The sequence below is a fragment of the Lytechinus variegatus genome, chromosome 2 (assembly GCF_018143015.1).
Source record: "Lytechinus variegatus isolate NC3 chromosome 2, Lvar_3.0, whole genome shotgun sequence".
Lineage (NCBI taxonomy): Eukaryota > Metazoa > Echinodermata > Echinoidea > Temnopleuroida > Toxopneustidae > Lytechinus > Lytechinus variegatus.
The window spans coordinates 18,647,597-18,661,802 of NC_054741.1; the positions used below are offsets into that span (position 1 = coordinate 18,647,597).

General features: G+C 37.7%; 1 protein-coding gene across 1 annotated transcript in view; it reads right to left on the reverse strand.

Moving 5' to 3' along the window:
* Positions 1-1,255: 1,255 nt before the first annotated feature.
* The window catches only part of LOC121409675, an 88,335-nt gene continuing 75,384 nt past the window's right edge, over positions 1,256-14,206 (reverse strand). Inside the window, exons 7-9 of the mRNA XM_041601584.1 lie at positions 13,585-13,862; positions 4,016-4,136; positions 1,256-1,595 (exon numbers count right to left, since the gene is read on the reverse strand). Of these exons, the coding sequence (XP_041457518.1) occupies positions 1,256-1,595; positions 4,016-4,136; positions 13,585-13,862 (739 nt within the window). The remainder of the gene's footprint in view (positions 1,596-4,015; positions 4,137-13,584; positions 13,863-14,206) is intronic.

The following is a 14,206-nucleotide window of genomic DNA, read 5'->3' on the forward strand; positions in this document are numbered from 1 at the left end:
TCAATTTTCTTTCAACTCAATTTGTTTTATTTCATTTTCAACAGAAAAAAAGTAAAGTGGTCGAAAATAATAACAATGATATTTGCAGATAAAATTTATACAAACGATATAAATTGAGGTATACACAATATATTATATTTTTCCATAGGTAAAAAAAAAAGGATATAAGCAAATTAGCTCGCGCTACGAGTTTGCATTTTTTTTAATTGGTGAGATATGTACCCTATTCATGGATCACTGCGCTAAGTCTTTAACGGGTATTTTTGCAGGCGAGTTTATTAAAAATGTCAGCGCTTCGCGCTCGTATGGATCGTTTAGTTAGCTACCCATCTAATAATAATAAAAGACAGTTCTTGTATAGCGCATAACAAATGATGGATAACGTCTCTATGTGCTTCCAAATTAATGGGATATTATTACCCTTTGGATATCATTATCTAGTTCATAATTACAAAAGCTTAATTTAAATATCCCAAATTTGAGCTCGCGCTTCGCGCTTGCATGGTAGTTTATATTCAGGTCACATGGAATACCTTATCTTGTTTCGAAGAATGAAAATTTAGTTAGGGATTATCCCTTCACAAAATAAGAAAAATAAATTCAGATTTTGGCTGCAGCGACGGGGATGTGAATGAAAATATTTTCTATTGATGAAAGCTGGATCTGCCTTTTGGTTTGACGAAAGAAAATGTGACCGAGGGAAATGGGGAACTCTACCTCTACAATACCTCATAGTGGTCGGACGTCGGTAATCGGTACCGATATTTGTCGATAATCATAATTTAAACAGGGCCTATGTGTTGCTCGCATTGTCTGTTTCATGAGATATAATCCTGTTGTAAGAGAGCATCCTGTTTTCAAGTCAGTATAACCAAATATATTTCCTCGCGCTTCGAGGTATTATTGTTTATGTAGTGACATATAATTCTTTTTCATGACTACTTAAAATAATTTCCCCATTTTAAGGTCTGCATATAACGCATTTCCTGTCCGTGCTTACGTTCGCATTAGTGGATTGGTGAGATATGAATGTTTTTTATAATTCTTAAAATCAGTCCTTAAGATGTCTCTTTTTCTGATCTAAATATAACAAATTTTCAGCTTGCGTAATGAAACCTAAGAGTATACATCCAAAATCCACTCGCTCAATGCGCGCGGCAAAAAAAAAAGATAGGCCTTTGGTATAATTACATAATTATATTCTTTTCAAATTATATTTCCTTACTTTCAACGTCTTCCTCTCCTATCTTGTGATTTATTTCAGCTTTATTTTCTTTTGATTAGGGGGTTGACTGCCCTCCTGCCCCCCATTTCCTAGTAACTTGCCTGCTAGACTAATGTACCCGATGTCTATAAGGGCTTTCTTCAACAGTTCACGTTCTTTTGATCGATTTGTTCCTCTCCTCCATGTACGGAGCATATCCAGCGTACCCATGTAATCTGCATCCGTGTTAGCATCTATGTAGCGTTTTATATCTCCTGGTTTAAAGCCAAGTTTACCGCCTAGATAATCAATATCGCTGCTTTTGACCAACTTCCTTGCAATCTCCCTCAGAATGTCATCGAAATCATTCTCGTCTCTTCGCCTTTTCTCTCTACATAAAATATATGAAGTAAACTTTTAAAATCATGAAGAAATCATGAAGATGATAGTGATGGTGGTGATGTTCAACGATGATAAAACGACTGTAGTGATCGTTACCTGATTATTTGCAAACGCCTTTATAAGTACAGTTCTTAATCAACCAAATGGATTTATTCCTCTGCCAAGGTTCAAATTATTATATAAAGATAATCAAGCATCAACTTATATACGGTATTCTTATACCAGGCAGAATATTATTTCGACTTCAGAATTTCAGATTAAAGAATTCAAATATGTTTAGATATACGGTGCGTATCAATAAAAAGTTTACACTTAGAAAAAAAATCATGTTAACTTACACATTTGTAATATCCTGGAGATTTTTTTCTACATCAAATGACGATATAAGTGTCGAAGAATATTTCCGCTTGAATGAGCACCACTTACTTTTGAAAAGTTAGTAAAAAAATGATTTGCGCAGAACTTTGAAACAGATATATGAATAAAAGTAGACCTTAATCATTAACACATGGAATTTAGCTAGTAAAATTGATTTGAAGATATCTTTTACCTTTTTTTCAACTTGTTTCTTTGCCCAAAACACTTAAAAGAGTACCACTGCACCCCTCCCCACAACGATACACTGAGCTGTGGTTTACATGAAATGGCTTATTTTATAGGCTTGATTTTCATTTTGGTAATCATTGTCAAGCTTGGAAAAAGTGTGTTGAAACAAGTATTAAATGACAAATGAAATGTAAACTCACATTAAATGAAACAAACTTAGTGAAAAATGCTGGAGATGTCATTAACCTTTTTTTATAGATTCAGCTATGTCCTCAGACCCATAAAGGTTAAGCTTACTCAGGGGCCGCGGAACGGTTTTCAAGGGGGGAGGGGGGCTGACCATGCAAAAAAATTACAATCATTTTTACCTTTTTCGTACACGGTTTTGGAAAACAAGAGGGGGAGGGCTTCCGCTTCCGTGGCCCCTGTTACTAGGTGTTGAAAAATTAATTTGGGTGGCAAGATTGTTACAAAATGCTTGAATGTATCCTTGTTATTTCAATAACCAAAAAGTGCAGATTTCTGCGAGCTTCACAAAAATGGACAGTGCTCACTAAAGTGTAATATTCTGTCTAAACTTTTACTTTCATTGGATAGATGAGACCCAAACCCAAATAATATTCGTGAAAAATTACCCACTTGACGTATATCTTTTTTTATTCCCCGGGCTTTTTCAAAGTTTTTTTTTTGATACGCACTTTATAGCGCCCTCTCTCGGCAGTATTATCTTTTTCCTCCAAGATGGGTCCTTTAACAAGTGTAATGCATGTATAACAGAAAGCTATAGACAGAGATTATAACATGAAATTTTTAGCCCATTTCATGTTTCCGAAAAAGGTGTTATATACATAAGAATAAACAAACACGAGAAACAGATTTTCATAATTTATCCTGCCAAGGACATTTTCATATCCCTGACATATTTGGGCTACCAAATCACATTAGCTAGAAATGAAATTGAAGATTATATATACTATCTGGAGAGTAAGTATTTGTATGTTAACTTTCCTTATTCGATATTGAGTTTGTTTAATTTATATTACGTTTCGCTTTTGATAATTTATGATGATGGATATTGGAATTCAAGTTGAAATTGCTTTTGTTACTTCACTTTGAATATGAGCGCATACCGCACGCGCCTTCCCTACATGCTTGAATCAAATCAAGATATCACAATATTCTCTTTCACTAAAAGTCAAAATCAAATCCACCCCAGAAAAAATAATTATTTCAAAAAATAGAGAAAATCAAAGTAGCATAATGCTAAAGATTTCATCAAAATCGGATGTAAAACAAGAGAAAGTTACGACATTTAAAGTTTCGCTTCTTTTTCACAAAACAGTGTTATGCTCAGCTCAGTGACATGCAAATGAGACAGTCGATGATGACCCTCACTATTTCTTATGTTTTTTTTGTTTGAATTATACAATGTTTCATTTTTTTACAAATTTGAAAATAAGTACCACCTTTACTGAACCATATAGTATTAAACAAAGCTATTTCCATATGTTCAGGGAGGAATTAATCATTGTTTTACTTGACAATGATGAGAAAATTAGAGTATTTCATATTTGTAAGATACAAAAGAAATATTGAGTTGAAAGTGGATGATGTCATCAGTCTCCTCATTTGCATACCGACCAGGGTGTGCATATACCTATTTTTTTAATTAAGCGAAACTTAAAAATGCCATAACTTTCTTATTTTACATCCGATTTTGATTAAATTTTCAGTGTTATGCTTGTTGGATTTTTCTCTTTTTTATTCAAATGAAGTAGTTTTAAGGATGGACTTGTCCTTTAAGCTTTGCTTATCCTGGGTGTTTATTTCTCAATACATTAATCTATCGTTATTACTTATTACCTTGTTTCAGAAGAAGAACTACAACTAGGATACTCTGCAGGGTGATTGCCAACCGATTGGGATGCTATAGGTATCGTTGATGTTGAATGTGCTCCTCCCTCCGATATCGCACTAGCTGTTTCTGATTGAAAGAATGACACATTTGAACAACATTTACAAAGTATAATATCGCAAGTAACATGGCGTTGCGCTGCATGTGCTCCTACTGTCCAAGCTCCGTACGTCATGTATGTAGGGAAGTTACATACTGATACAGAGGTTCGAGGTTCTAGCCCTGGTTAAGCTTCGGTCACAACTCCCAATTAGCTTGCTCGGCGACCGATCGGCGTGTTTTTAGCCTATTTCGCCCAGGCACCAAGCGGCAGACGTCCGGGCACCACTGATTTTGGGGCATCGCTCTGGCGCCGCTAGAAATTTAGTGCGGAGTCAAAATTCTGGCGGCGCCTGCTCACTCTTCCCTCGCCGCCCTAAATACGCTCATACCCTTTTTACACAGGATTTTCTTAACCCCGGACTATCGCTAACCCCGTACTATCCTTAACCCCGTACTATTTTTTTCCTTTTCACACATGCCAAATTGTTATTGCTAACCCCGGATAAGGAATGCTTGCTTTTTACACACGAAACTCGCTAACCCCGGATTAGTGGTTTTTGTCGATCATTCGTAGTACAAGTACTTCACTCGTACACTTTTTACACACGCTAAAATTTCCTTAACCCCGTACTATAGGTGGGGCTAAATTGCTATTTAGCCCCACCTATAGTACGGGGTTAAGCTTAGCCCACTTTCGTTTTACACTAGCGATCTTAACCCCGTACTATCGCTCTTAGCACCGCAATTGCTGGGATAACCCTGCTTTCTTGGAGGGCCAAATAATCCCGTACTCAAGGTGGGGTTAGCCCACTTCGCAAAAGAGCTGTGTAAAAAGAAAGTGGGCTAAGCTTAACCCCGTACTATCATGACTATAGGTGGGGCTAAATGGCAATTTAGCCCCACCTATAGTACGGGGTTAAGGAAATTTTAGCCTGTGTAAAAAGGGTATCAGTGCCCGGGGGTCACCGTCCGGCCGGGCGCCGCCATAATAAATATTGAGCGGTCGCCGTCGAACGATTTCGTCAAAAATTGTTGGACCAAAGGCTGTCGAGTGGTCATTGGTCGACCGCTGGATGCTCAGAGATCAGTTGATGATCTTGCAGCGAATTCAAGATCAGTCGGGCGATTATAGGCCTACTTAAATATAAACAGGTGGCCGGTGGGAGGCCGCCCAGGAATCGGCGGGTCGTCTGTCAGCCGATAACTGTTCGGACGCCAAACAGAAAAGTTCCCCCGATCTGGACTTGAGTAAGGGGTTATCCTCAGTGCATTGCTCGGCCACCAACGTCTCTCGGATGGTGACGATAAAGTTCGGTCCCAGCAAAAAACACAATCATATCTGATAACAAGTGGAATGCCTCTGGCAGTCTCACCTGCATCACGCAATTCGACATAGCAGCAGTGCTGACTTTGAAAACTAATATAACTCACACAAGATGTTCAGTGATACTTGGTTACTCTTATTTCCATGTTTTATGAATTAGACCAATACACTTACAGAGATGGTAATTCAACAAATACCCCCAATGCGGCCAAAGTTCATTGATCTCACATGACCTTTGACCTTGATCATGTGACCTGAAACTTGCACAGGATATTCAGTGATACTTGATTACTCTTATGTCCAAGATTCATATGTCAGATAAAAAAACTTGCAAAGTTATGATGGTAATTCAACAGATACCCCCATTAGGGCCATAGTTCATTGACCTTTGACCTTGGTCATGTGACCTAAAATGCGCACAGGATGTTCAGTGATACTTGATTACTCTTATGTCCAAGTTTTATGAACTAGACCAACAAACTTCCAAAGTTATGATGGTAATTCAACAAATACCCCCAATTCGGCCAAAGTTCATTGACCCTAAATGACCTTTGACCTTGATCATGTGACCTGAAACTTGCACAGGATGTTCAGTGATACTTGATTACTATTATGTTCAAGTTTTATGAATCAGATCCAAAACTTTTAAAGTTTTGATTGTAATTCAACAGATACCCCCAAATCGGCCAAAGTTCATTGACCCTAAATGACCTTTGACCTTGGTCATGTGACGTGAAACTCATGCAGGATGTGTGATGATACTTGATTAACCTTATGTCCAAGTTTCATGAACTAGGTCCATATATTTTCTAAGTTATGATGACATTCCAAAAACTTAACCTCAGGTTAAGATTTTGATGTTGATTCCCCCAACATGGTCTAAGTTCATTGACCCTAAATGACCTTTGACCTTGGTCATGTGACAGGAAACTCTAATAGGATGTTTAGTAATACTTGATTAACCTTATGGCCAAGTTTCATGAACTAGGTCCATATACTTTCTAAGTTATGATGTCATTTCAAAAACTTAACCTTAGGTTAAGATTTGATGTTGACGCCGCCGCCGTCGGAAAAGCGGCGCCTTCAGTCTCACTCTGCTATGCAGGCGAGACAAAAACTCATTCTTTCCAAGAACAATCAGAGCTTGGAATGACTTGAATCCTTATATAAAAACAAAACATCAACAGAAAGTTTTAGAGCAGCGCGCTGGCGATTTGCAGTCTACTGCCCTGCCGGTGCAAACTTCAGAAGGTTCAGAAGAAGGAACATCCTGCGCAAGCTAAGGTCACATGATTAAGGTCTAAGGTCATTCAGGGTCAATGAACTTTGGCCGAATTTGGGGTATCTGTTGAATTACCATCATAACTTTGAAAGTTTATGGATCTGATTCATGAAACTTGGACATAAGAGTAATCAAGTATCACTGCACATCCCGGTGTGCGAGTTTCAGGTCACATGATCAAGGTCAAAGGTCATGTGAGGTCAATGAACTTTGGCCATGTTGGTCTTTTTTTTGTTGAATTACCATCATATCTCTGTAAGTGTATTGGTCTAGTTCATAAAACGTGGAAATACGAGTAACAAAGTATCACTGAACATCTTGTGCGAGTTATATATGTAGTAGTTTTCAAAGTCAGCACTGCTGCTATATTGAATCGCGTGATGCAGGTGAGACCGCCAGAGGCATTCCACTTGTTTATCTTAAGGGACCCTATTGAAGCCAAAACAACAAAAAAAATCTATTTTGGAAAAAAAAAATCATACGGGATTACACACCATACTGCACTATATTGCTGGCCGTGTGCCAACGAAGTGAGACATCGTCATCATAAAAGCCGTGATTGCGCCCGTGATTGCGAAGATAATCGTAACACAGGATTGCCTAGAAGATAGCCCTTTTTTCCATATCCTGTTGGCAACAGATAGGCCTGTGTCCCTCCCGTCGTCAATAACGCTACGAATGGTATATTGCCGCGCCTGCATAGCAGAGCGAGACTATTATGAATGCACGGATCCAAGATTTCGTAGTGAGGGGGGCCAAATTCGACCTGATTATGGCGCCCCTGTGTACTTTTCGGAAAATTGGCGACCCCTTTCTCCTCCTCCCTTTTCTTCTGTTCCTCTTTTTCTCGTTTTCTTTTCTCTTTTTCCTCTCTCTCTCTTTCTTCTCTTCCTTTCCCCTCTTCCCCTCCCTATCTTTTTTCTACTTTTCCTTTCCCTCTCTTTTTCCTTCTCTTTCTTTCCCCTTTTCCTCTCCCTTTTCCTTCCCTTCCTTCCCCCTCTTCCCTTTTTCTTCTCTTCTTTCCCCCTTTCCTCTCTCTTTTTCTCTTCTTCTTTCCCCTTTCTCTTTTCTTCTTTCCTCCTTCTTCCTCTTTCCTTTTCCTTTCCCCCTCTCTCCTTTCCTCTTTTCTTTCCCCCTTTTCCTCTCTCTTTTTTCTTCCCTTCTTCCCCCTCTTCCTTTCTTCTTTTTCTTCTTTTCTTTCCCCTCTTCCCGTTTTTCTCTTTCTTTCCCTCTCTTCTCCTTTTTTTTAGCCGAAAGGGGGAGCAAGGCCCCCTCGGCCCCCATGGATCCGCGCATAATAGGCACCGCTTTTTCGACGACGGCGGCGGCGTCATCAACATTGAAATCTTAACCAAGGTAAAGTTTTTGAAATGTCATCATTTTTACACTATAAGCCTAATGTTTAGCCCATTTTCAAGAAACAAAATTAGAATTTTTAAAATCAGAACAAAGTGAAATGATCACTTTAAAAAGTAGGCCTATATAGACCTAGTTCATGAAACTTGGACATAAGGGTAATCAAGCATGCTTTGCACGTGTCTTAGGTCACATGATCATGGTCAAGGTCATGTTGGGTCACTGGACATAGTATTTAATTATCATATGAGAGTTTTCTTTTGTGAATAATTATTCTATAGCAGCTGTTTTCAAAGTCAGCGCTGCTGCCATATCGAATCGTGTAATGCAGGCGAGACTGCCAGAGGCGTTCAAACTGTTCTTAATCGTCTCGGAATTTTCCACGAGGAATGCCGAGTTTACCAGTAAAATAAGATTTCAGCTTGCGCTTTGGGCTTGCATCAATCTTTCATTGAGATACACAAATTGTTCTTTATCTAAAAACGTGCTTAAAATGTCAATTTTCAAATGGGGAAAATAATCCAGCTCGCGCCTCGCAATCGTTTTACTGGATACACAACTATTTGTTTATTCTAAAACATGCATAAAGTTAACAGTTGTCTGGTTAGAATATCAAAATTTATTCTAACTTATTCTAAATTATTCTAACCTGACAACTGAAAATATATTTTTTCATTTCATTATAAAAATGTTCAGCTCGTTAGAAAAAGGTGAAATGTCAGATCGCGATTCGCGTTCACATTATTTATTTAGGCCTTGTGAGATATATCGTGTTTTTTTTTTAGAATAAATCTATGATTTTTTTAGAATAAATCTATGATTTTTTTTACTTCGGTCTGTGCCCCCCCAAAAAAAAATTATTCTTGGTGCCCCCTACAAATTTTCACCACCGTGTGCCCCTGCTGAATAAATCCCAGCTACGACACTGATGAGCCATGTAGTCGATTGCCTTCGAAATTGCATTATTTCCCATAGTTTTTCAATAAGATTATTTAGGGTTATTCTAAAACAACTTGTAGAGTAATCACAGCTCCCGTTCACACTATTCTAGTTGGGTCTACTTATTGATGAGTGTCACAAGTGGAAATTAAAAATTAATATTTTGTGATTTATATTCCTAATTTAGTTTAAGGAGCTAGAATAATTTTCAAGGATTTGATTAATTTAGTAAAGCTGTGAAAGCGAGTTCTTTGCAGCGAGCGATCTGTTGTAATAGGTGATCACTCTATTCTTTATGACCGCTTGCCCGTGGTAACATAAATTACGCAAATGAGTTTGGGGTAAAGGTCACGAGCCACACCCGTCGCGTTAGATCGGGCAAGGCTACGTGCGTTTGGTTAGGAACCCGTCATTACGTTTCTTGTGTTTATTCGGAAATGTTCTGTTTCAGTTCTTGCCAGCAAGCTTAAGGAAAGCTAAGATGGTTTATGTTTTCTTGTTTGAAGCCAGTGTTTGCTAATTTCTGTTGTCGAAGATGACACAACTAAACCTACACTTCAGTTCCAATACATTTCTTTTGCTTGGAAAACTCACGTGCGGTGGTAAGCGTTCATTGAAATCTTTATTTATTGCTTATCAGAAAATAATGTGTATTTAGAGGTTCTGAATCATTCATCTATTAATACTTATTATACAAGCATGATAGAAAGTCTCGCTTATGGTTAAATAGCTTTTTTGGAAATGTAATAGTGTGAAAACTGATCTATTATGACCCAAGTAATAATTGAATTTTATTGCATTCCTGTTATCAACATTTTCCTCTTTTTCCTAATCAGAGATAGGATTGGTGTGTATGTGTATGAATGCGAGTGGATGTGCTCAGAGGGCATTCGGTAAATTAAAACGGATTTCAAATAAGATTTCTAGATGAAAATTTGAATTATTCTTTCAAACAGAGTTTTACTTGGGGTTTAAAACTGATGATAGTATGACGTCAGAAGGATAGTCGAAGCATTCACCGATACACGCAACGTAGACGTCAGAGGGCGCTGTCTCCGGTGGGACGCTACAGAATCGTCGAGGAGTCGTCGCGTCGGTGGATCAGGACCGATCAGGACATTGCACATGCGTGACATCGATATCGTTGGACTGTTGTGTTTTGGCATGCCACATGTACATCGAGCCCATCCTTGAACTTTTTCAGGTTTTCCCCTTGTATGAATGTGCTTGATTGAGTGAGTGTTTGGTTGATTTATTTAGATTTCATTTCAGATCAATTTGGCCAAAAAGAAATTCATTGTATAATTTGATATGGTTAATTTATTGATAATGGAATTTCACTGAGTATGTGACATCAAAGAACTGAATTTTAATTGAATTAAATGTACCCAAATTAAATTCTAAGTCTTAAAAGTCTATTATTTGATCTCTTGTCCTAAGATCTCCTTTTATTTACTGGTTCCTTAACAGGGCCGTGACAATGAGAAGTTAAATGAAATTGAAACCCCCAATGTTTAAAACAGAAAACAGAAAATTGTTCGCGCTCGCATTAATTCCTTATTAAAATATGATATTCCATATATTCATTGATTTTTTTCATCATGAACACATCATTAAAAGAAGTGGTCAACATGCCCCTTTTTCATGTGGCTATGAAATAATATAATTCAACATGCATTTAAGCCATGTCTGCCTGACGGGGAGGGCCGGGGCGCCATTTTTCGAAAAGTACACAGGGGCGCCAAAATCAGGTCAAATTTGCCCCCCCCCCCCTACGAAATCCTGGGTCCGCGTCTGCGTGTCTCCGTCATGTATCAAAATCATATACAATATAGGGACATGTTTGATATACGGATACAAATGCTACCGCTTCCTGAATGTCCATGATACATACGCTAAAACATTTGCTATTTAAATTGCTAAATATTCCTCTTTGAAAAATGCAATGTAATATCTGGCCTGATATCAGTTGGAAATTACAATGTAGGTTTTTAATACTTTGCAACACAAGCGCATCTTTACACGAATCTTTGTTAGTTTAACTTATAAGGCTCACTTCAATCTAAATTATATGCAAAATATTGGGTAAAAAATGATTGACATTAGAATAGAACCAATGACATGATAAATTTCATGCTAATACTAAAATTGGGGAAATTCACGGATGTAGAAAATGCTTAATTGCACGACGAATGCAAAAGATTATCCATCCAATGACATAAAGACAGCACTCTTAATTCATGTAATACATTTTTCTTTTTCAGACATCAATTTTTGTCTCACCTGCATAGCAGAGTGAGACTATAGGCGCCGCTCTTCCGACGGCGGCGGCGTCAAAAACATGGAAATGAAAAAAATGCGACATGTGGGTATTTTTTCACATGTATTATTGGGGTTTGGGTCTCATCTATGCAATGATACTTTATACAGAATGTTACACTTAAGTAGCACTGTCCATTTATGTGAAGCTCACAGAAATCTGTTTGCGCAGAAATGCTCGTTTGCACGCTTTGTCAAGGGGGATAAGGCGAAATCAAACCTAACTTACCTTCGAAACATTTCTCATACATTTTAAGCACTCAAATTGAAATTTTAACACTTAGTAACAATGATTAACAAAATTAAAATCAAGCCTATAAAAAAGCCATTTCATGTAAATCACAGCTCAGTGTAAAGCAAATATCGTTACGATGGAGTGGGGTGGGGCGCAATGGCACTCTTCTTAATGTTTTGGGCAAGGAAAGAACTTAAAAAGGTAAAAGATATCAATAGTATTACTGAACATCCTTTTAGAGTTTCATGTCACATGACCAAGGTCAAAGGTCATTTAGGGTCAATGAACTTAGACCATGTTGGAGGAATCAACATCAAAATCTTAACCTAAGGTTAAGTTTTTGAAATGTTTTTGAAATGACATCATAACTTAGAAATTATATAGACCTAGTTCATGAAATTTGGACATAAGGTTAATCAAGTATCACTGAACATCCTGCATGAGTTTTATGTCACATGACTAAGGTCAAAGGTCATTTAGGGTCAATGAACTTTGGCCGAATTGGGGGTATCTGTTGAATTCCCATCATAACTTTGAAAGTTTATGGATCTGATTCATGAAACTTAGACATAATAGTAATCAAGCATCACTGAACATTTTGTGCAAGTTTCAGGTCTTATGATTAAGGTCAAAGGTCATTTAGGGTCAATGAACTTTGGCCGAATTGGGGGTATCTGTTGAATTACCATCATAACTTTGAAAGTTTATTGGTCTAGTTCGTTAAAATTGGACATTAGAGTAATCAAGTATCACTGAACATCCTGTGTGCATTTCAGGTCACATGACCAAGGTCAAAGGTCAATGAACTTTGGCCGAATTGGGTGTATCTGTTGAATTACCATCATAACTTTGAAAGTTTATGGATCTGATTCATGAAACTTGGACATAAGAGTAATCAAGTATCACTGAACATCCTGTTCGAGTTTCAGGTCACATGATCAAGGTCAAAGGTCATGTAAGGTCAATGAATTTTGGCCATGTTTGTTTTTTTGTTGAATAACCATCATATCTCTGTAAGTTTATTGGTATAGTTCATAAAAAGTGGACGTAAGAGTAACCATGTATCACTGAACATCTTGTGCGAGTTAGAGTAGTTTTCAAAGTCAGCACTGCTGCTATATTGAACCGCGTGATGCAGGTGAGACGGCCAGAGGCATTCCACTTGTTGTAAGTTTCTGTCCGGGCAAATGGCACTTCTATGCGAGTATCACTATTCTTCCTCGTCTCCCTTGTTCAGTGATACTTGATTACTATTATGTCCAAGTTTCATGAATCAGATCCATAAACTTTCAAAGTTATGAAGGTGATTCAACAGATACCCCCATTCCGCCAAAGTTCATTAACCCTAAATGCCCTTTCACCTTGGTCATGTGATGTGAAACTCATGCAGGATGTTCAGCGATACGTGATTAACCTTATGTACAAGTTTCATGAACTAGGTCCATATATTTTCTAAGTTATGATGACATTTCAAAAACTTTACCTTAGGTTAAGATTTTGATGTAGATTCCCCCAACATGGTCTACGTTCATTGACCCTTAATGACCTTTGACCTTGGTCATGTGACATGAAAATCATGCAGGATGTATAGTAGTACTTGATTAACATTATGGCTAAGTTTCATGAACTAGTTCCATATACTTTCTAAGTTATGCTGTCATTTCAAAAACTTAACCTTCAGTTAAGATTTGGTGTTGACGCCGCCGCCACCGTCGGAAAAGCGGCGCCTATAGTCTCACAAAGAAAAAAAAACCTGTTTGAGACAAAAAAAACCCCCGTTTGAAATGCTGAACACTATTATCTAATAGGTTTTTACCAAGATGGTCATCATAGATGCCATTACATACAAAGTCAGATAAACAACAGCTCACATAAAGAAGATCCTTCTTTTTATATTAGTAGCTCTACCAACAACAAACTATCTGAACAAGACTTTTCTATAATTATTCCCAAGAAAAACAATGACAGGGTGGAGTGATTCCTTGCAGGAATTTAAAATAAGTTTGTTTTTTATTCTCACCTGTCCCTAATTGATCTATAGGAATCAGTTTCTGAGACAGAGACACTAGACCACTCTTTTGTAAAGCATCTGCAAGATGAGCCCTGATGTTTGTGTCTGGAAGCTGTTTATCTCTCCATCTTGTGAATACTGTCATCAAAGCATCGCAGTTATCTCGGCTATGCTCCTTGATATTTTCAAGGGTTACAATGGGGATATTCAGGTAAACGCCCACTCTCTTGTAGTAAGTAGGTGCAATTTCCAATGACAACATCAAAAGTTCTTTCTCACTGATGGTACTGTAAAATGAACGAAAAATAGCAAGAGAGCTTATATTATTGTATAGCATTATTCAGCACCAAGTATGAAAATGATCACCTATTCCAAATACTATCCAGTTTACTTCACTTGGAGGTAAACTGTCAGGCAGAATTTTCTTCTTCTGGGTGTTGATACCTTGGGCAGGGGGACGAGTCCCCATCCCTCAATTTTCTCATTATTATTTATTAACTTTATGGAAGAAAACGTTTCATCCCCTCTAAAGTGACACAAAGTCTAACAAAATCCCTTCTAAAAATGTTTATAATAATCACATTAGTTTAACTACTGGCAATACATGTATGCATACAGCACCTGACCAAAG